At 45.7% G+C, this 22,530-nt stretch overlaps 1 protein-coding gene across 2 annotated transcripts in view; it reads left to right on the forward strand.

Moving 5' to 3' along the window:
* LOC306994259 (cytolytic toxin-alpha-like) overlaps nucleotides 1-22,530 on the forward strand; it is a 41,496-nt gene that overhangs the window by 13,922 nt on the left and 5,044 nt on the right. Inside the window, exons 1-2 of one of the 2 annotated variants that reach the window (XM_079639865.1) lie at nucleotides 9,846-10,302; nucleotides 17,922-18,016. The exons of the other annotated variant lie outside the window; for it this stretch is intronic. Coding sequence (XP_079495991.1) covers nucleotides 17,926-18,016 — 91 coding nt within the window. The 5' untranslated portion in view covers nucleotides 9,846-10,302; nucleotides 17,922-17,925. Of the gene's footprint in view, nucleotides 1-9,845; nucleotides 10,303-17,921; nucleotides 18,017-22,530 lie in introns of those variants that run through there. 2 annotated transcript variants of the gene reach the window in all.

The following is a 22,530-nucleotide window of genomic DNA, read 5'->3' on the forward strand; positions in this document are numbered from 1 at the left end:
TGACACGACAACCAATAAACGTAAAATGACAAATAATACTTAAGAAATCAGCAATCAGAACTTACATGTACATATTCAACATGATCTGCGTTAGAGAATCAAGGCTTTCTGTAATATCACACTGTGAAAAATCACTTGAGCCGAGAAATTCACCACCATAAGTGAGAAAGAGACACTATTCTACTGATTATGAGACATGTACAACGCTTAATTCAATCACTAAAGCAAATACTCCGACAGAACTGACACTGCCATATCGACAAAGACAACGTGAGGATGCATTTCTGAGACCAGTGGCACACAAATGGTTTAACTGAGCAAAGGCGATGTGTTTTCAATCTAAACGGACAGCTGATCAGGCCTGAAATAAAGTGCACTCACAAAATCCTGATATTCCACAGCACATTAACACACTTTTAACATTTATCATGCATGACAATGCCAGTGACAACACTGAGGTGAACATTAGAAAGAGAACAGCTCTACGGGTCTCGCATGCCACACACAAACAAGGGTGTACGGTAAAGATTTCCTCATGGCGAAGTAAAGGGATAGAGAAATGCCTTCCATGAGAGAATTATCCATATTAGTGTTGTATATACTTCTATTTTCTCAAACGCAAGGCCATTGCAATGCAAGTTCCCTCTGAATTTTCCAAGAAACGGCTGATATTTGAGCTAGTATCACTACAGAAATGTTCAACCAGATTGTCACACACACACACACACACACACACACACACACACACACACACACACACACACGGTAAGAAATTAAACTAGATATTATGCCACAGTATTTGTCCTGGACACATCACTTTAGGTCACCGGCATCACCCTGGATAGTCTTCTTGATGCGCAGCAACATGGTGGTCTGCCACTGGTCGAGACGGGAGATCGAATCAAACTCCTTCACCTGGAGGAGGTCAGCACATGATATAGAGATCAAACTCCTGAGAAAAACATATGAGCTGCATCTGATTATTCTACACATTTGTACAGTGATTCTGTGATGTACGTTCCACAGCATGAACAGATCAAATGCAATGCATGTCTGACAAATGCATAAATATAAATGACGTAGGGGCTAGTTGTCACACCTTTTTCTCAATTATTTCTTAAGAAAGTCAATTTATATATAGACATGAACCTTTGTCTTTTCAGCAAAACTAAATCTATTATGCTAGACAGAATAACGAACACAATAGCAACAGTGTAAAATGTAACAGAAATATCAGTATCATCTTTTTTTTTAAAGAGAGTTGAAATTAAAGTACTAAACAAAACAAGCATTTGTTTAACTGGACTTTTGACTTCAAACCTCAGAGTCCACGTGTGACAACTAGCCCCGGTGTCTCTTCTATACTCTTAAAACAAAGGTTCCAAAAGTGTGTTTTCGCAGAAGTACCATTTTTGGTTCCCCAAAGAACCTTTCAGTTCTACCAGAAAGACTCGGGAGATAAATTGATATAACAGCGTATATTTATTAACAGCCCAGCAAGCATGAATTTATAAAGTTCTTTGGCGTAGGCCCCGTCCTTAGAGAGCAATGCGAGGGTAGCGGAATCTGCATATCCTGCCTGAAGACGAAGGCAGGGGCGCAGCCGACCCCCCCTGGAGGTTAAGGAAGGGACCATCCTGGTGGTGGTGGGGAGGATGAAGGGGAAGGTGCCATCTGGGTGGTGGTTGGGGAGGATGGAGGTACTTGGCAGCGTCAGCATCTGCGAACTCAGACGAATGTAAGTACCGATCTTTTATACTGTGAGTGTTAGCACATGATTGGTTAGGAGAGAAGTAATACGTGGCACGCTGATTGAGTCTTCCTGGCAGAACCTACGCTGAAGCTGTCATTTCTACCAGAAAGACTCGGGAGATAAATTGATATAACAGCGTATATTTATTAACAGCCCAGCAAGCATGAATTTATAAAGTTCTTTGGCGTAGGCCCCGTCCTTAGAGAGCAATGCGAGGGTAGCGGAATCTGCATATCCTGCCTGAAGACGAAGGCAGGGGCGCAGCCGACCCCCAAAGATAGGTGGAGGAATAATTCCACCGGGACGGAGCCCACCCCCAAAGAACTGAAAGTAAGTATACCCACCGGTCGAGCATCCTGCAGTTCCTGAAACGAGAAAGAAAAGTTAGAAAAATAACGTAATAAAAGCGATATAGTGGGTATATACTTTTTTATTTTTATTTTATTTTTTATAAATAATGCATGGTTATGATGCCTATAGACACGGCCGCAATGGACCATTAGACCGTGATGGCTGTACGTGAACATGGTGAAACAGACAACATAGAGACGAGGTCCAATGGACCACACACAGAAGCCATAATAGCGCAAGGTCGAGATGACCACATAAAGACGAGGCCACGATGGACCACTTGACCACGATGGGCCGCACATAAAAGCCGATGAGGCGCCAGGTCATGATAGACCACATAAACACAAGGTCAGCTTGACCACAGGCCATGATAGACCACATAAACACGAGGTCAGCTTGACCACAGGCCATGATAGACCACATAAACACAAGGTCATGCTTGACCACAGGCCGGCTTCGACCACACGTAGTTAGGCCGCGATGGACCAACATACCTCAAGGGCACACACAGACAAGCCGCATTGGCCACACAGCCATGATAGACCACATATAAGCAGGGCCACGATGGCCACGAGACCACGATGGGTCACACACAGGACAGGCCGCGATAGACCACGCGGCCATTGGACCACATAAAACCGAGGCCGCGACGGGCCACAAGCCATGATGGCCGCATAAAGGACAAGGCCACAGTAGGCCACACGGCCATGGGAGACCACAGACACGAGACCGCTTAGGAGCCACAACGGCCGCTAATGCCACATAAATAGGAACCTATAAGACAAGGCTACTAAGCCACACGAAACAGCGGCCGCGATGGACCGCACATAGGACAAGGCCATTGAGGCCACACGTAGACGGCTAAACAGACACGACCATTAGGCCACATGAAACCGAGACCTCTATAGGTCACTGGACCACGATGGGCCTTGGAGGACAAGGCCACAGTAGGCCACACGGCCATGGGAGACCACAGACACGAGACCGCTTAGGAGCCACAACGGCCGCTAATGCCACACAGAGACAAAGCCTATAAGACTAGGCAACTAAGCCACATGAAACCGAGGCCACGATGGGCCACAGACCACGATGGGCCACACGTAGGACAAGGCCACAATAGGCCACACGGCCATGATAGACCACACTGAACAAAGGCCGCGATGGGCCCGGCCACGAATGGCCACGCACAGGACAGGGCAGCAATGAGCTACGAGCCGCTAAAGGCCACACATAGACGGGCTAAACATAGACACGGCCGTAAAGCCACATGAAACCACGACCTCTAGAGATCACTAGACCACAATGGCCTTACAGGACAAGGCCACAGTAGGCCACTCGGCCATGGGAGACCACATAGACGAGACCGCTTAGGAGCCACAATGGCCGCTAATGCCACACGAAAGACAAGTTTCACGAGACAAGGCCGCTAGGCCACACGAACCAGGCCGCGATGGACCATGAGGACAAGGCTGCGATAGGCCACACTGACCGTGGCTATGACCGCCTACTTGGGACAAGACCGAGCTCAGCCACTAGGCCGAGAAGGATCACACAGAGACGAGAGACAGACTGAACAGCCACACGGAACGGAGTTGCAACACATAGAGACAGACACAATATGGCTTATCAGATGATGTGAATAAGCTGCTGCTCGGTAAGTAAGTGATATGCAACCGAGACACCACCACCAGTATTTGCATGAGGATTTACCTGGATCGTTACTGGAGAGCTTGCTGAGCTTCAAGGATGATTTTAGAATCGGTTCTTATATAGGATTCGAAAGCAGAGGAAGACCATCTTCCCATGATCTTAATGGCTGATGAAGAAACTCCTTGTTCAGCTGCTGTAGTGGCTGCCCCAATTCTGGTGGAATGGCCAGTATAGAGAAAAGGGGATAGACGGCAGCTTTTGAGGACAGGAGCTAAGTGAGACCTGAACCAGGTTTTAGACAGAGGTGCTCCGTTAGGTAGGATAACAGGGGGAGTGATCTGAGACTTGGCAGATATTAAGGAATTTAATCATAGATGAGAAGGAACAGAATTTATTGCTAATTTTGGAAATTGTTAATGTGATAACAGAACATGAATTCTAGAGTACATTTAGCAAAGTTACAACACTCGAAAGGTCAACCATGGAAGATTTCATTTAGCGAGATTGCTTTAAGGACTACGACAAACGCTGAACGGCATTCCTCCTGGGTTAGTGGCATCACAAACCCTTAAATTACATAAATCCGGTCCCCAGAATATGATTTATAGATATCAAAACAGAATGAGCAAATCAATGACTAGAAGATAACTACGCGTAAGCTGCGTAATCATGAACTAACCATCCTGAAGTGAGGTCTACATGTTTACACTTCTTGGGTCTCTCCATCTTTGACTGACTCGGATTTGAACAAGCTAAAAGTTTTTAAATTTGTCTGTGAGGGGTAGGCGAAGCTGTAGTACGAGCTGTTGAAACTCCGCCCCCTGTGCTGGGAGCAGTAGCCTGACTGCATCCGAGGGATAAACAAACTGTGTGCTTCACTCACCCTCGAAGACAATTCCGGCATCAATACGAAAATATCTGAGGGGCTTTGTGAGCCAAAACCCCTCGCACGCACCCTGGGGACACCGGAGACCTACCACACATAGATTTTGTAATTGTAGACGAGGAAGGAACAACCGGCCATGATCAGGATGGGAAATAAGAGGAATCTGAAAAGAAAGTGAAACATTATAACAAATACTGCAGAGTCTGAGCTTTTAAGGTGTTGGGAGCCACGCCTTTAGTGAAATATGGTCTAGCTGGATTGACTTAAATACATGATCTCTGTTAGAGGAGGGCAGGGTGATGGATCCGGGTTGCTGAAGGGTGAAGCCATCTGAAGCCTGAAGACTAAAACTTGAAAGCACGTAGACATGGCATTGCAGTGGCCAGGAATGAGCGCGACCTTAATCATGAAATTAGAGACTACTGATTGCCAGATAAACATTCAGAAATAGAATGACCGCCTGACAAGAACTGCTTTAGTGACGCAACAGAGCTTCGTTAGCACATACGAGTTTTACCACACTTCGACCCAAAAGGACGTTAACAGCCGCTATAGGATAATTCTGTGAAGCGTGGATGAACGAGCCGGAGTAGGCTTGGTAATATGTCTGACCTTAGCTGTTCCAAATGCCCAAATCTGAGATTGGACATGCACCTTCGTCTAGCTGAATCGGGTCACTTAATTCGCCACAGTGGGCCAGCGTTAACACAAGAAAGATGTCCTGCTTAGAATAGAAATACTCAGTGAATTTTCGATGACCGAGCAGAAAGCATATACTAGTGGTGTCAACAATAATGGATTTGGTGATGCATCGCAATGCGGGGCATGCACGATTCAGCATCGATGCGGCAAAGTGCCATAATCGTTTATTTCGCCGTTTATTTTCTGGCCTTGGGTTGGACAATAAAGTTGTGAAGTTTCAATTACATCCGGGGTCATAACAACAACAATCAAGATGGCTGAAGCGGAGGGAGATGACCGCGATAGACGAGTAATTAAAATCGCACCCAAAGCTTGGAAAGCGGACATCTGGGCACATTTAGATTCTACGGAGTTAATGGGAAACGTAACAAAACTTACGCGATGTTTTAAAACCTGCCACACTAAAATCAAGCACGTTGGCAATGCAACGACAAAAAGTTGGCTGTTATTATTGCACTATTTAATTTCAAATGGTTCAGAAGCAGAGAGATGGGAAACATTTCTCGTTCAAAGCACTGAAAGCAGTGATTTAGGTTTTCTTTTCCAGGTTTGAAAATGCCTTATCTGATACCCTGTACCATTCAATTTTATTTTGTTTAATGACATTTATGTCAAAGATACAGAAGAGTGATAATACACACATAGCAGCCTATAAAATCTGTTGTTCAATATATGACTGCTTGTATTGCCTCATGACTGATGAAAAATTTGCCTTGTGAGCAGAATAATTTTGATGCATCGCAATGCGTCGTAGAATCGAATTGTTACCTGGTGAATCGTAATCGAATCGAATTGTGAGGGCAGTGCCAATTTATTTATTTTAATAGCACTAAATCTTAATCTTATTAATCTTAGTACGATACTTACCTGAAGTGAGGTAACGGTATACCGATAAGATACTACCTCGATACACTTGATATTGTGTTGACTTGAGCGTAGAATACATTTTCAGCTGCACAGCATATACCTGACATTGCTCTTGAGCTGCTCTTGTAGGAATTAAGTTTTATCCACGGCCGGGAGATGCTGGCCATGACAACCAAGTGAGTCCCTTGGATAGGAAAAAAATATATTAACATTTAAATCGTGCAGATGAGTAAAACAATGTCACTTGAGTCTCTTGACTGTGATTTGTTTTGGTGACACATGCTATCAGTGGATTAAAGTAGTCACCAGGAAAACGTGTTACAACGATTGTACCATATCTGTTATTGTAGACTTTTTAAAAATAGTATAAGACATTTGTTAGAGAATTTCCAGCACTTGTAAATGTATAATATACTGTCTTTGTACTTTACTACAGCATATGCAGAAATATAGTGACCAACTGTTCTCTTAAGCTAAGCTTTTTTCCTTTATAGATATGGTGGTGGTCATATATTAACATGAAAAACTAAAAATAGCCGGACATCTCTGTAAATACCGAAGCTGATGAATTAAGAGAAGGCATAACGAGTTGAATTGGGTAGCCTACTGCTCCTTTAAGTGGAACGCACTCTCTGGTGAGTGGGCAGCCGGTATGAGACGAGAGCGCGAGCTTTGAATATAGCATGTAAGCCGGTTAACATTTGTGTTACTCTTATGCTGGTTTATTTATATTCGGTTATCGTGAAGTATATGCGAACTGCCCATGTGTGCGTGGGATCAACGATGCTGAAAAGACATGAACACTGCGCTGCCTGTGGGATATCAGTTACGTGAATCTAGCTTACACATGCTACAACCATCCAGCGAGCTATCCAGCCATACTGTAAAGCGTTACAGTATGTTGCGTTGAAGACTGCAATCTGTATCCGCAGTTAAGAAAACTGCCACGTCACCACAGTCACGAATGAACTCCACCGCTGGTGAAGGAAGCAGCGGAGTAACCAAATAAATTAATATACTTACCTGAATGAAGTTTGAATATTTGATCGTGAGTAAATGTTAACGTGGCTGCTGGAAGCGCAAACGTGAGAACCGACTTGAAAGCGTTGAAAGTGAATTTGAACTTGAACTGAAAACCATAGAAGATCGTCTCTCATGAGATGAGTTTCCTGCACGCGTGTCTCGCACTCGCGCGCCGTCAGAGTTGGTAAAACCGACGATATGATTGAGTGTTGGAATGATTGGAATTGAGACGCGGGTGAGTACTTGGCAGCGTCAGCATCTGCGAACTCAGACGAATGTAAGTACCGATCTTTTATACTGTGAGTGTTAGCACATGATTGGTTAGGAGAGAAGTAATACGTGGCACGCTGATTGAGTCTTCCTGGCAGAACCTACGCTGAAGCTGTCATTTATCAGTTCTTAAAATAACCTTTATTTTATTGTTACTTTTTTTTCTGTGAAGAGTATTTGAATAATATGAAAAACCTATAAAGAACCTTTTGTGCAAAGGAAAGTTTCCAGAGATTAAAGGTTCTCCATGGACCCATCAATGCCAATAAAGAACCTTTATATTCGAAAGTGTACAGTATGATCATTCAAAACCACTGCACATTTTAGAGGATATAAACTTACGGCCAGGGCCGTGCACAGGGGGGGTGGCCCGGTGGCTAGAGCCACTGCCCTTCTGCCCTCATCAGCTGAGGTGCCCCTCTCGCCCCCCTCCCTAACCCTTCAGAGGATTCCCATAAAAACTTTTTGTTATCGCTCCGCTAAAGATCCACTGATTCTGCTAATCCGCTCCGTGTTTTCCTGCTCGCTCCGCAGCATCACTCAAAGACAAGCATGTGCCTGCTCTCCGAGGTATAGTAAGATGATACTGCCTCAGTCAAACTCCTTATAGTGCCCCCTTATTTGGTTTAAGCCACTGCCCCTCAAAATGTCTGTGCACGGCCCTGTATGGGAGTCTATAAATATCACCAGAGAAACCCAGTGGGCTTCAGAAGACAACATCTCTTTAGACACACAGAAACTCCAGGGGCCTCATTTATAAAACTGTGCGTAGGATCCTTACTAAAAGTGTACGTGCGCCCGAAAGCCAAAAATGGCGTACGCAAAAAAATATTCAGACTTATAAAAGCGTGCGTACGCCAGAACCTGCGCAGGATTCACTTTATAAATCCTAGTCAGCGGAAGATTGTGCGCACATGCGTCTCCTCCCTGAAATAACCATATATGAAGCTTATACACCTAGTTTTACTATGCATATCCTCATCTGCATATCATTTGCATATGATTATTCATCCACGTGATAACATGTTTAACGTTAACGGTACAAGACATTAGGAAAATATGAAATACGGATGTGCCGTCACATTACATTAATACAAATAATTTAGTATCCTATCCTTGCCTTGTTTTTGAATAAATAAATAAAATAGTGTAAAATACATTTCAGAGAAAGTTTTTCTCAATCTTTTCCACTGGCCAAATAGTATTTTTAATTGATTTATATTTTTAATGGAAACAGATAGACCTTGTTGTGCATTATATTCGCACAATCTGCTATTATCATGATAAGCAATTATCTCTAGTTACAACATTAAAACACAGCATGCCAAAAAAAGTGTTCAAAAGCATTGCATCCACAACAAATATTTATAGTGAAGGAAAGATTTACTTTCGGTGTCTTTATTGGATTTAGAAAACGGTTCTGTCTTTAATGAATAACACACATGCTTCACGTAACAACAAATTAGTAATGCACTATTAACACTCTATTAACTAACATTAAATTCTGATTAACAATTAGTTAGTAATAGTGCCTAGTTGAAAGTTCACTATTAGCTAATCAATAACTAGGCTATATTTGTTCACACTGTATCCCAGAGGAGTACTAAGAACTACAGGTTCATAATTAATGTGAATAATGCATAATGTATAATTATTCTAAATTGAAGGTCATGGTCACCCACTGGTAATTATTCAAGTATAACCAAATCCTTCAGAAGGCATTACTAATTATTTGGAACATTATTCTAAATTGAAAAACATGATAACTCTCTATTATTGACTGAAGTCATTGAGCTGTTGAGGTTTTTGTAAAGTTTTGGATAGTATTGACTCAAGTGTTCCTACATCCTTCCCAAAGAATTAGCCTACTAATGACAAACAGTGTAAGTGAATATCCTGGTAACCCACTACTCAAGTGTTAACAAATACATTGCAAGAAATTACTATCCAAAACCTTACAAAAACCTCCAAAGCTTACAATGACTTTAGAGATATCATGCTTTTTACTTTAGATACATTTCCGGAAAATGTGCAATTCCTTGCAACATCTCACGAGAATACGTGTGTATTTTTACGCAAAGTGTAGTTCTGCCACACGTAGCCTACATTTAGGCTACTTATGTTTTCATACACTTTAAAGCGTATAATATTGACGTATTGACTGCACAACAATGTTAAATAGCCTATTTACATATTGACAGCACTAAAACATAAATCATTTACATTTACATAACCTTTTGAGATGTAGCCTATTGCTTAACAAAGAAAATACTGTGTTGTTCTGTAGCACTAAGTAACCGCAGCTGCACTTGCTAAAGACATGTTACGTTTACTAGCACACGCGCTTCCTGCAGTTGCTCTCCTGCAGTTGCTCTCCTGCAGTTGCTCGCCACTTGCTATAATTAGTTTTGCTGACAGCCAGGCATATAATGTGCACCAAGATTATGATATGTTGTTGCTACTAAACGCAGCTTGCTATTGCTAAACACAGCGTACTATTGTTTGCTAAAACTGGACTATAAAGGAGGAAGAATCAGACGAACTCTTCGCTCTTAACAAAGATCTGGATTGCCAGCGTGCCAGATGCAAGAAGCCATCGAAGCCAAGCTAGTTTCTATCTGTTAATTAGTACTCTATTATAATCTGTAACAAGTATTCCTTTTTCATTTGATTCTTTTAATAAATATTGTTAAACATTTATTATAATCATCTGACTGGACCTTGGATTTTTGAGTAGGCCTACGAGTTTTTTCCTTCTACCTGGATCAGGGAGATCCTGCTTGGAGAGAACGACAAGAGGGTGAGCATTCTTATGATAAAGAGAATAATCACTATGAGATTTGATTGATCATTAAGCCCAGCCAAAGAGGCAGCGTATGACACGTATATGTATTGAGGTTATATATATGATTGTTGTATAGCGAACACGGTTTAAGAGTATAATGTAGACTTATAATACAGAGGGGAAATCTATTATCTTTATAATAGAATACGAATCCGTATAGACTGATCGCAAAACTCTTGATGACACGACTATAATTGGGCATTATAGTTACCACGGGATTATACAGTGCTATGCATAAGTTTAGACACCCATGCTAAAGTTGACTAAAAAAAGGAATAAAAAATCATCTTTTGGAAATTGAACTTAATGCCTTAATTTTAAAAAATAGGAAAAATCCAACCTTTAAGGACACCAATTTTCTTTGTGAATGAATAATGTGTCGTAAATAAATAAATGTTCTTCCTTAAAATACAGGGTGCATAAGTTTGGACACCCCTATGTTAAATTCCCATAGAGGCAGGCAGATTTTTATTTTTAAAGGCCAGTTACTATATGGATCCAGGATACTCTGCATCCTGATAAAGTTCCCTTGGCCTTTGGAATTAAAATAGCCCCACATCATCACATAGCCTTCACCATACCTAGAGATTGGCATGGAGTACTTTCCATAAGATCATCTCTCAATGCAAATCAAATCAGCTATAGGCAAACTGAAATAAAACCATGCCGATCTCTAAGTATGGTGAAGGCTATGTGATGATGTGGGGCTATTTTAATTCCAAAGGCCAAGGGAACTTTATCAGGATGCAGAGTATCCTGGATCCATATAGTAACTGGCCTTTAAAAATAAAAATCTGCCTGCCTCTATGGGAATTTAACATAGGGGTGTCCAAACTTATGCACCCTGTATTTTAAGGAAGAACATTTATTTATTTACGATACATTATTCATTCACAAAGAAAATTGGTGTCCTTAAAGGTTGGATTTTTCCTATTTTTTTAAATTAAGGCATTAAGTTCAATTTCCAAAAGATGATTTTTTATTCCTCTTTTTAGTCAACTTTAGCATGGGTGTCTAAACTTATGCATAGCACTGTATATGTCTTGGATAGGAATGTACCTATAGCCTAATAATTGAATGGTATTAATCGTGGGATCCATCGCAACGTATACATGCACAACTCTACTGACATACAAATTTGTACATATTCCTATTTATGAATATTAAAATCGTGGCTTTAATGTTTTGAGTTTCATATTTTGATAGGCTTTTAGCCAATTAGTCACATTTATTAAATGCAGTTTACTCATCTACTCAATAAGAAATTAACATTTCGCTCTGTTCGTGACTTCTGCTGCAAACTCGTTTAGGAGGATAATGTTAAAACAAGACTAATGTTAAACAAGGTAAAAAAAAAAAGAAAAGATAATGTTAAACAAGACTACACTTTAAAACCTTAAAATGAATAACATTTCTTTAATTGTTTAAAATCACGGAGTTCGAAGCCAGATTAACGTTCATTTTCATGGATTAATAACTTAAATTATTATCTGTACCTCATACAAAACTATGATATACCACCAAAGAGCACTGCTACTGCAACACATCATCATTTGAACGACTTTTGGTATCGTGTCACGGGGTGACAAAAATCAGAATGGGACTAAGTCCCTTGCGAATGCAGTTGATTGAGAAATCCCCAGTGACATATCCGTTCTATGCTACAAATCTGTTGCCATGGCAGCAAGGCCAATTGCCCGATTGACAGCAGGTGTGGATCAATTACAGGGAGCGCTGTGAGTGGGACACGCAGCTACATGGGGCTTTAAAACAGAGAGGAAGGAGACTGACGAGGTGGTTCTCCTCCCGTGTAGTACTGTGTTTGTCAGCGGGTCGTTCTTTTTATTATAGCTGGGCTGTGGAGTGCTGGAGATCGAAGCTAAGGAAGAGAAAGGAAGTAGTGAAGGATTTGTCAGCGAAAACCTAAGGAATATCGTCAGCAGTGGGAAAGACGCAAGTGATGAGTATTGGATCCGTTGTTTATGTGCACTAACACTGAAGTGGTGTTGCAAGTTTGGAAGTGTGTGGCACGAGTGAATTATTACACCGAGTGAATTGTTGATCTGTCTCCAACTTCAGTCTTCTCTTTGCCGAATGTAACGACAGCTGCAACATTCTTCTGCTTTTCCTGGAGCGAAGTCGAGCCCTGGCCAAGGACTAGATTCGATCAGGTGGGAGAAAGATCAGTGGGTGAGTGCTGGCCCTAATGCACCGTGTGTGAGTGGAATTACAGTGCCTGAAGTGACGATTCACCCGGTTTGTGCTGTGAAGTGAAATTGTTGTGTGGAGAAATATTAGAAGTCTGCCGTGCACTCTTCCCATTCAGTCTTCCACCCGCTGTCTCCAGGGGAAGGTGTCGACAAATCAAGAGCCCCACTTTCTCCGTGAAAAGATCCGGCCCTGTTAAAGCTGAGTGTTTTATATATCGCTGGACTGTTAAAACTGCGCTGTGTTTGTTCCAGTGTCCAACGAAGTGGAGCGTGTCGCTCAAGTGGTCTCCCAGCCTGGTGGTCTCCACACGCCCCTATTGGAAGCCTTTGCCCTGTTCAGACGAAGAGAGAGGTATATCAGTTGAAGTTTCATGTACTATTGGAACCGTTAAGACCTTCCTGTACTGTTTCAGTGTTCAACGAAGCGGAGCGTTTCCGTCCAAGTGTCCTCCCAGCCTGGTGGTCTCCACACGCCCCTATTGGAAGCCTTTGCCCTGTTCAGACGAAGAGAGAGGTATATCAGTTGAAGTTTCATGTACTATTGGAACCGTTAAGACCTTCCTGTACTGTTTCAGTGTTCAACGAAGCGGAGCGTTTCCGTCCAAGTACCCTCCCAGCCTGGTGGTCCCCACCCGCCCCTATTGGAAGCCGGTTACCCTGTACAGAAGAAGAGAGAGGTATATCAGGAGAGAGCTTCATGTGCTGTTGAACAGCGAACCTTACTGTATCATTCCAGTGCCCAACCAAGTGGAGCGTTTCATTTCAAGTGTCCTCCCCGTCTGGTGGTCCCCACACGTTCTCCATTGGAAGCATCTGCCCGAAACGGAAGGAGAAGGTACCTCAGCTGAGTGTTCACATACCGACGAACGGTTAAACCCCGCCATATCGTTCCAGTGACTCGCTCGCCCCCACACTTGTGTACTTACCTGGTGACCTACCTGGACGGCGTGAGGATTTCTCCGGATCCCCATTCAACGAGCCCCGGCCCGCTACGATCGTTCCTCCCCTCCCATCCCAGGAGGCCCAGAGACGCGTGAACTGCCCTGGCGGCAAGAAGAAGTTTTAATTAGTGCTTATTCAATTGTCCAATTTTAATATAATAAAGTACTGTCATTATTTTTATCCCCTTGTCTGTCTGGTCCTTGACCCGTTCCTCGAGGTGGTTCCCGGTTTTCAGGGGTGGGTGCAGTCTGGCTTGGCCCGCCCCGACCTGTGACAGAACTTGGCGTAAGTCGGCAGGATTACCACCTCGAGTGGAGCGATCAAGGACCTAGATGGCAGAAGAAGAAGAGCCGGTGGCCCGACAGCCAGCTATGCCTTTCTTTATGGGGGCCCCGTGGGCCCAGAAGTACGGAGGTCCGGGGTCAGAATTGAGCCTGTCAGCATGGAAGACCCAGGTCGAATACCTGGCAGGGCTCCAAGGGCTAAGCGCCCCTCAGAAGGTACAGTTTGTGCTAAATTCATTGGAAGGAGAAGCAAGAAGAGAAGTACAGGCAGCGCCGGAAGCAACCCGCATCACAGTCCAAGCCATCTTTGATTTTCTTACGGGGCAATACGGAGACACCACCCCGGTAGCTGTCCTGAGAACACAATTTTTTAATTGTAGGCAAGGGCCTCGACAAACTGTTCGGCCATTCACATTGCAACTGAGGGAACAGTTTACCAGGTTAAGGAGAAGGCAGGACCACGGCCTGGGGGACGAGGAAACCCTACTGCGAGATCAGTTTCTGTTGGGATTACGGGAGGGCCCCGTGCGTCAGAGTCTGCGGGTGCAACTGAGACGGAAGCCTGATCTCACGTTCGAAGAGCTGCGGCAAAGGGCTCTAGCCCTCGAGCGTGACCACACCGAAGGTATGGATCCCCCCAGCTGTCTGGCCGCGAACGCTGTCAGTGGGCCTTCGGCCCCTGTTACTTCCGATTGGAAGCATGCCCTCCGGGAAGAATTAAAAAGGGATATCCGTGAGCAAATGTCTGAACTGTCTAAATCTGTCGTCGAAGAACTCCGGCGAGAACGCCTCCATTCATCGTCCCCATCGCGGGAGCGAGCCTACTCCGACGGGAGTCGCCCTGCAGAACGTCATTTCACTCGACCCATGGGTCCACGATCCCAGTGGGACGAACAGGGGCGTCCTATCTGCAACGGTTGTGGAGAAGCCGGACATTACGTCCGTCAGTGCCCTTCCAGACGCACTTCGCAGGGGGGGTTTTTAGAGTTTCCGGCCACTGTGGGTCAAGTGGTCGGGACCCCCTTTTCAGACCCCTCGTCTTCCAAACTGTCTAAGGAACGCCTGGTGGGCCGTTGTCCGGTCATCATGGTCCAAGTCAATGGCCAGAAGGTGCAGTGTCTGTTGGACACGGGGTCGCAAGTCACTCTGTTCGCAGAGAGCCTAGTCCAGGAACTATTCGGCACCCAGGGTCGGCCGACGACCGAAGCCCCCTGGTTAACTCTGCGAGGGGCCAATGGTCTCGACATCCCGTACGTGGGATACGTAGTGACGGACCTCGAAATCCATGGCATGGTCGTACCCCAGAAGGGAGTGGTGGTGGTTCGCGACGCCTGCCTGGGGTCTCATCGCGCCCTGTTGGGCATGAATGTCATTTCCGAATGCTGGGAGGGGCTGTTCCAGAGCGGGCCGGCTCGAGCAACTGCGACGCCTGAACGCAGGGAATGGGATCGCATTAGAGCTGACTGTCGCCGAGTTTGCCTGGCCGAACAGCAGGGGGACCGGGAGAGCACTGGAAGAGTGGCTTGTCGCTATGCGTTGTCCATCCCGGCTCGAAGCGAGGCGATGGTCTGGGTCCGGGTGCCCCCTAGACTTTACCACCCGGAAGAGTGGGTGCTGGTGGAACCGCACAACGACGGTCCTAAGGTGGAAGTGGCCAGAGGACTGGCATCCGCCCAAGGCAGCCGAGTCCGGGTGAGAGTCCGGAACACGAACCCTTTCCCGATCCAACTGCATCGTCATCAGTGCCTAGCCCGAGTTACCTCGGTGTTACCCCAGCAAGTGCAAGATCCAGGAGGAGTCAAGTTCAGTCAAGTGGGCCCGACCGTAGTGGAGGTTGCGTTGGCGCAGACGGGGACACACAGAAGAGAGGCTGGAGAAGGACTGCCGGCCCACCTTGGGGGTGAGTCCCTACGGGGAGAAGGACTGGAGGCGGAACAAACAAGACGGCTCAAGGCTCTTTTATCAAAATGGCCACAGTTGTTCTCCACCCACGACGAGGTGGTTCTCCTCCCCACCTGGGGGTTCTCCTCCCGTGTGAGACTGTGTTTGACAGCGGGTTGTTCCTTTTATTGAGGCGGGGCTATGGACTGGTGAAGATTGAAGCTGAGGAAGAGAAAGGAAGGATTGAAGGATTTGTCAGCGAAAACCTAAGGAATATCGTCAGCAGTGGGAAGGACGCGAGTGATGAGTATTGGATCCGTTGTTTATATGCACTAACACTGAAGTGGTGTTGAGAGTTTGGAAGTGTGTGGCACGAGTGAATTATTACACCGAGTGAATTGTTGATCTGTCTCCAACTTCGGTCCTCTCCTTGCCGAATGTAACAACTGCTGCACCATTCTTCTGCTTTTCCTGGAGCGAAGTCGAGCCCTGGCCGAAGACGAGATTCGACCGGGTGGGAGAAAGACCGGTGGTGTCCAGCCAAGTGGAGCGTTTCGCTCAAGTGCCCTCCCAGCCTGGTGGTCCCCACACGCCCCTATTGGAAACCCTTGCCCTGTTCAGACGAAGAGAGAGGTATATCAGTTGAAGTTTCATGTACTGTTGAAACCGTTAAGACCTTCCTGTACTGTTTCAGTGCTCAACGAAGCGGAGTGTTCGCCCGAAGTGTCCTCTCCGCCTGGTGGTCCCCATACGCCTCCTTGAAGCCGTTGCCCTGTTCAGAGGAAGAGAAATGCCCAACGAAGCGGAGCGTTTCCGTCCAAGTGCCCTCCCAGCCTGGTGGTCTCCCCACGTCCTCCATTGGAAGCAGCTGCCCACTGAACTGCCCTGGTGGCAAGAAGAAGTTTTAATTAGTGTTTATTCAATTGTCCAATTTTAATATAATAAAGTACTGTCATTATTTTTATCCCCTTGTCTGTCTGGTCCTTGACCCGTTCCTCGAGGTGGTTCCCGGTTTTCAGGGGTGGGTGCAGTCTGGCTTGACCCGCCCCGACCTGTGACAATCGCTTTTGACATTTTCACCGTCCACATCGTACGTTTCAGCATCTATCCAAACGTGTAAAAATGTTTTGTGTCTTTGAAAGTTACTATTAATTCCTACGTTTTAACAAGGAGACCAGGCTATTCCTTCTGAAGGAGTTGGTAATACTTTATTCAGTGGGTTACCATTTCCTTCACTTTAGAATTAAACTACATTATTCACATTAAATATGAACCTGTATATAGGCATAGAAGTTATTGGTTGCTCTCCGGTATCAACATGATAATGGTAGGCCTGTTGGTAAGCTAATACTTCCACATTACGACCACATTCCACTGAGCACTATTACTTACTAATTCGTTTATCAGAGTTTCTTGTTGTTAGTTAGCGTGTTAACATTGCGTTACTCATTTGCTGTGTAGTTATTCTCGTGAAGGAACAGTATTCCAGAGTGTTTCCTTGGATATTTTTAAAAACACTAAATTAGATCACATATAAATATTCTTAAGGGATAAAAAAAAAGAGAACTAATAAAATAAACAGTTAAATGGTATCATTTAAAAAAAATAAGTGAAAATAAATGAATATGTCATGATTCTGCCTTAGTGTCCTTGATTTTCCCTGGTTGTAGGGCAGGATCATGACAGAATCATGTTTTGTGTACAAGTGCATGGCCAATTGTTTGGGCCATGTGCTTGTGTTGTCTCGTTATGTAACCCCGCCCCCTTGTTATCCTCGTCTTGTGATTATTGTCTAGTCAGTTTCACCTGTCCTTGTCATTAGTGTTCCTTATATAATCCCCATGTGTCTGCTGTCCTGTGCTGGTTCATTGTTTGATGTTACCTGTGAATACCTGTTGAGAGTCTTGTCTAGTAAGTGCCTTATCCTTATCCTGATCCTGTTGTTAGTTTATTGTCAAGTTTGTCTAGTGTGTATCAAGTTTATTCATCCCTTGTCAGTCTTGCCCTCGTTTTTCCCCCTCGTGGGTTTTGTTTTCCCCTGTTTTTCTGTTATATTAAACCTTGTGTGAGTTCATACTGTCTGCGATTGGGTTCATCCTTCCACTTCGTAACAGAATAAAAGTAAAAATATATATGTACCTGCTAACCTGTTACCTGACTTAAATTGAAATAAAAAAAGAATTTAAAAAATAAATAAAGCCTTAAGAATTTTAGAATAATAAAGGCAACTTTTTTTTATTTATTTTTTATTGATTAGAGCCATGGAATCAGCGCCAATCAAAGTTGCAGCCCTAGGAAGACCTCTGTTTCCTGGTATGCTGTATGACTGCCGCAATGATTCCTTAATTCCAGGTGCTGTATACTTTTTTATTTGATGTTTTCTGGTTCCCCTTTCACCCAATTGCTAAATGTACAGTACCTGAGTGGCATGATTAGAGGTGCATGATGTTGGAGCAATAGCCTTGTGGGCAGTGCTCCGTCATATAGTGCATTTGCCTAATTTTTTTTTTTTTGCTTGACAAAATGTTACTTACACTGAAAAAATAATACTTTGGACCAACCTAAAAAAATTGCTGTAATTTGTTACAGCGAAATTCATTCGTTTTTCTCAAGCTATATTTTTGATTTGGTTGAAATGTTAAAATTTAATATAAATCAAAATAGTTATTTAACCCAATATATATTTTTTTACATTCAAACAAAGTTAGAATATTGTTTATTATAGAGACCATAAATAATTTTTCGTACTTTGGTACAACTAACATTTTTATTTTGGAAAAACCTACTTTTTACACAGCAAAATCCCCAATGTTAAATGAGATAATTAAGTGATTAATTGAGTTATGATTGAGCATTATTGAAGACACCTGATCATAAGAAGCAGAATCACTGAAGGAGACAATGTAAAATTGTCACCATTATGGAGATCAGTGTTTAGTTTAGTTGGGCTCTTGACCCTTACTTTTTTAACTTTAGATTTTGTTAGGTGGCTGTAATTCAGTTATAACAGCCAGATGAACAGAGAAAAGGTGATCTGATGGTGTTGGTTGTATATTAACATAATCAATAGTTGACCTGAAGCAATGAACTCATTGAGAGCATAATTTCTGAGTTAAGTTTACCTTATGGATTATAGCAGCACTGTCCTTGTAGAGTATGCCATTTTTAGCCTTTTCAAATAAATCCAAATGATCAAATCAATTACAAAAAAAAAAAGTCCTAAGTATTTCAGGTAGGCACACATAGACATCAATAATTAGTGTATGACTCTCAACAATGGTGACAAACAGATCACCTCTGAATATAAGCTCATTATTTATTCCTGCAGAAATGCATGATAGGAGCCATGAATGAGATTTGATTGGTGGCATCCACACAAGCCAGAAAAGTTAATTTATTATGTCAGATCAAGTATAAAAAGTTATTTAAACTAATGTCAAGCCATGTGCACTTTTTTCAGTGTAGTGAACTAATCTTAATTTGGGTTCTCTTACGAGAGATACTCTCGTACTGCGTTGTCGTAGCAACGCATTGGGGAAAATCCTTTTCCACGAGAATACTGAAGCAAAAAATTATCCTTAATTTTGTATCAATGTAAAACGCATTGCCACAGCATACAGACCTAGGCGAGACAGCTCGCGCGCCTATTGGCTGCTGTGCGGCAAATGCTTAAGCCAATGGAGCGAGCCCAAGAGTGACGTCACACCCAATGAGGGCGCTTCGCGCCCTCCTGCGTCACGTCCCGCCGAAACGGGCGTGGCTTAGTGCTATATATTTAGCTCGCAGGCTTATGAACTCTGATTTTTAATCCTTCAGCGAAGAGCACCTCATCGCTGATCCGAGTGAAGAAGCTGCGCCATCGAGAGAGCACCTCAGCGGGAGAAGTCACGACAAGCTGCTGGCACCGCCGCCTTCGTCGCCTTCCAGCTGCGCGTTCCGGCGCTTATATCCTTTCACTGTGTTGAGTGTGTGTGAGGTCGCCGGCGCGACTCACATTTATTTAACCCCTTTTGTATCTAGAGCGGCGTCTTCAAGATGCCTCTCTGCGGTTCGTGCAAACGGACCACGCTCCGCGACGGGGACCGCCACGTGATTTGCGCTTCCTGCCTGGGCGAGGAACACGCGGCTATCGCCCTTGCGGATGGCGGCTGCCATCACTGTGAACTGCTGCCTCTGGCGACTCTGCGGACTCGCCTGGCGTCGTTCCAGGAGCCCGTGTTCTCCGCTGTTGTGCCGCGCCGTAAAAAGCGCCGTGCACAGCAGAACCCTGAACCTCCGTCGAGCCGTCAAAGTTCGCCGGCGCGCCCGCGAACTGTGTCTCCGGCTTCCTCAGCGTCGATACCCGACGGACAGCGACCGCAGATTGCCGCCGCTTCCGTCGACGACATCGATGACATCGCTATCGACAACCTGCTGAGGGACGAGGACTCGTGCTCGGTTTTGGCTTCCGGCAGCGAGGAATGGGCGAGCTCTGCGGACCTCGCGCCCCCTGCCCCCACGCCAAAAGGAAAGAGAGCGAGCATCGAGGCGAAGCTCATGCGCGTTCTCACTCAAGCCACGGCGAGCCTTGGCCTTGAGTGGGTTTCGCCCGAGCAGCCCGCTAAAAACCGGCTGGATGGCTACTTTCTGCCCGGGGAGAAGTCGACACCTGTCTCAAAGCCCGCCCCCTTCCTTCCTGAGCTTCATGAGGAGGTCGCGAGAGCTTGGACTTCCCCGTATTCCACATGGACGAGGTCATCTGTTTCCCTAGCGTTCTCCGAGGTCGACGACGCTAAAAACAGAGGCTACCTTTCCCTCCCGCCGGTCGAAGAGCCTATCGCGGCCCACTTATGCCCACCCTCTGCTGGACGGCGGGCTAAGATGGCGCTGCCTTCAAAGGCTTGCCGCACGACGTCATCCCTGCTCCGTCGCGCTTATGCTGCCAATGGACAGGCCGCGTCAGCGCTGCACTCCATGGCGACGCTGCAGATCTTCCAGGCCGATCTCCTCCGCAAGCTGGACGAGAACGGACCCGATGCGATCTGCGTGGCGGATCTGAGAAGCGCTACAGACCTGGCTCTTCATGCTTCGAAGTCTGCGGCCCAAGCCATCGGACGCAGCATGGCGGCGATCACCGTGTCTGAGAGGCACCTCTGGTTAACGCTCTCAGACATGCCAGAAGCAGAACGGACCGCGTTCCTTGACGCCCCGCTCTCCCCTGCTGGCCTCTTCGGGACTTCGGTGAAGGACTTCACCGACAGGTATGCGGAGGTGCAGAAGGTGACCCAGGCTATGAAGCACTTCCTGCTGAAGCGCTCCAGCTCTGCAGCAGGCCGTGCGAAACCGCCCGCTCAGAGCTCACAGCCGAGACCGCCGCCCAGCTCCTCATCTCAGCGCCGCCAGACCCAGAGCTCGAGACCGCGCTCTCGCTCTTCCGGTCGCCGCCCCGCGCCGCGTGGCCCGCGACAGAAGGTAGCGTTGAAGCCAGAGCCCCCGAAGACATCCTAGCATTGCTAGGGAAGCGCCGGTGTTTAAGTCCCGCTGCGGCCGGACCCTCACCGAAGCTCACCGCTCGTGCAGTCCCAAGCGAAGCGATTGTACCTGCGATCATTGCAGCCAACAGGCGTCTCAATGGCCGCTTGCCTGCACACAACAGCCGTTTTCACGGCTACCCAGATAAATCTAAATCTAGAAAAAGGGCTATCGAACCTTTATCTCAGGCTCAGAGCGAAGGGGGGGCTTTACAGCAGATACTTCCTGGTACCCAAGAAAGACGGGGGTCTCAGACCCATACTAGATCTGAGGCAGCTGAACAGAGTGCTTGTGAAACGCCAGTTCAGAATGCTAACGACCAGAAAAATCCTCGCGCATGTTCGCCAAGGAGACTGGTTCGTGTCAGTAGATCTAAAAGACGCGTATTTTCAAATACAGATTGCGTCACGTCACAGGCGATTTTTGAGATTCGCCTTCGAGGGCCAGTCATACCAGTACAAAGTCCTGCCGTTCGGCTTGTCTCTAGCACCCCGTACATTTACGAAGTGCATGGACGCAGCACTCGCTCCCCTCAAGCTGCAGGGTGTTCGAGTGCTGAACTATTTGGACGATTGGCTCATTCTAGCCCAATCTCATTCAGAGATAGTGGCGCACAGAGCCCTGCTGCTGAGTCACCTCGAGAATCTCGGTCTCACAGTAAACTGGGAAAAGAGTTCGCTATCCCCCAGTCAGAATATTTCTTTCCTGGGACTAGAACTGAACTCGCTGTCGATGACAGCGCAGCTTTCACAACAGCGCGTGCTGCGCATCCAGCGCACTGTCAGCTCATTTCGCTGCGGCGCTGTTCTCCCTCTAAAGAGCTTTCAGATAATGCTAGGTCTGATGGCCTCAGCATCTGCAGTACTGCAGCTGGGCCTGCTGCGCATGCGCACGCTGCAGATATGGCTCAAAGGGAGGGTGCCATGCAAAGCATGGGCCACCGGTCGGCTTCGCCTCAAGGTCAATCAAGCTTGCGTTGCAGCTTTTAAACCATGGAAGTCAAAAGACTGGTACCTGTCAGGTGTAAGCCTAGGGACTTCCTCGAGTCTGAGGGTGGTGTCTACGGACCCATCCAACGCAGGATGGGGAGCGCTGTTCGAGGGCAGACCGCTGTTTGGCCTTTGGTCAGAGCGAGAGAAGCTCTTCCATATAAACTGCCTCGAGATGTTAGCAGTGTGCAAAGCGCTCACTCGCTTTCGTCCCCTGATTATGGGCTGCCATGTACTGATACGTTCAGACAGCATGTCAGTGGTGTCATACATAAATCGCCAGGGCGGCCGCAGGTCCCTGTCGTTATACAGGCTGACCAAACGCCTTCTGATATGGGCGCGCTGCAACCTCCTTTCACTAAGGGC

The sequence above is a fragment of the Phoxinus phoxinus genome (genome assembly GCF_949152265.1).
Source record: "Phoxinus phoxinus genome assembly, contig: scaffold_77, whole genome shotgun sequence".
Classification (NCBI taxonomy): domain Eukaryota; kingdom Metazoa; phylum Chordata; class Actinopteri; order Cypriniformes; family Leuciscidae; genus Phoxinus; species Phoxinus phoxinus.